Source organism: Sphaeroforma arctica (assembly GCF_001186125.1).
Source record: "Sphaeroforma arctica JP610 unplaced genomic scaffold supercont1.1505, whole genome shotgun sequence".
NCBI lineage: Eukaryota > Ichthyosporea > Ichthyophonida > Sphaeroforma > Sphaeroforma arctica.
In genome coordinates this window covers 1,289-1,960 of record NW_014039053.1, presented here as the reverse complement: position 1 = coordinate 1,960, position 672 = coordinate 1,289, and the positions used below count along the sequence as shown (strand labels likewise).

General features: G+C 44.9%; 1 protein-coding gene across 1 annotated transcript; it reads right to left on the bottom strand.

Moving 5' to 3' along the window:
* Nucleotides 1-122: 122 nt before the first annotated feature.
* SARC_11046 (hypothetical protein) lies at nt 123-450 on the bottom strand (the record flags this gene model as incomplete). The annotated part of the gene is made up of 1 exon (XM_014294879.1): nt 123-450. A coding segment is annotated over one exon (328 nt), but the record flags the coding sequence as incomplete, so codon positions are not given.
* Between the last annotated feature and the right edge of the window lie 222 nt (nt 451-672).

Here is a 672-nt window from a genome sequence, read left to right as displayed (position 1 = left end):
TATTATGTGTGTGTGTGTGTGTGTGTGTGTGTGTGTGTGTGTGTGTGTGTGTGTGTATATATTATATATATACATATATATATGATAAACTAAAAATTAATTTGTACTTATTTATGAATGCGTCAGAATACCTCATCCGGTTGTGACTCGTCCAATCGGATCTTCTTGACCGCATACACCGTACCGTCAAGTTTGTTCATTACCCTGAACACCGACCCATACGCACCCTTTCCCAAACGATTCAATTCATAGAAGTCCTGTCGGTATCGTGAGCTGGGCCCATTCACAAATGACGGCTGCGGCGTTGCCATGGCAACGGGTGGTTGGGGTGAGAGGAACCCCACGGCATTGCCTGGGCTGCTTAAGCGGTTGCTCCACATGAGCTGATTGGTTGATTCGTACGGATGTACACTATATAGCGCCAGTTGCGCTGACGTACTACTGCCCCGGCTGTGGGAGGGGAGACTGTTCCTCCTTCTCAAGAATAAAGTCCAATAGAAAAGATGTTTGCTACATACGTGAGAAGAAAACAATACTCTAAGAGGAGCTAGTGTCTGTATGCATACGTGACGAATGGCATTCTATCTGGAAAGTAATTGTTTACTCAAATTACAGGGAAGACACACTGAGTCTCGGCACAACTATACATGGCGAACGAAATTCTATGTGGGT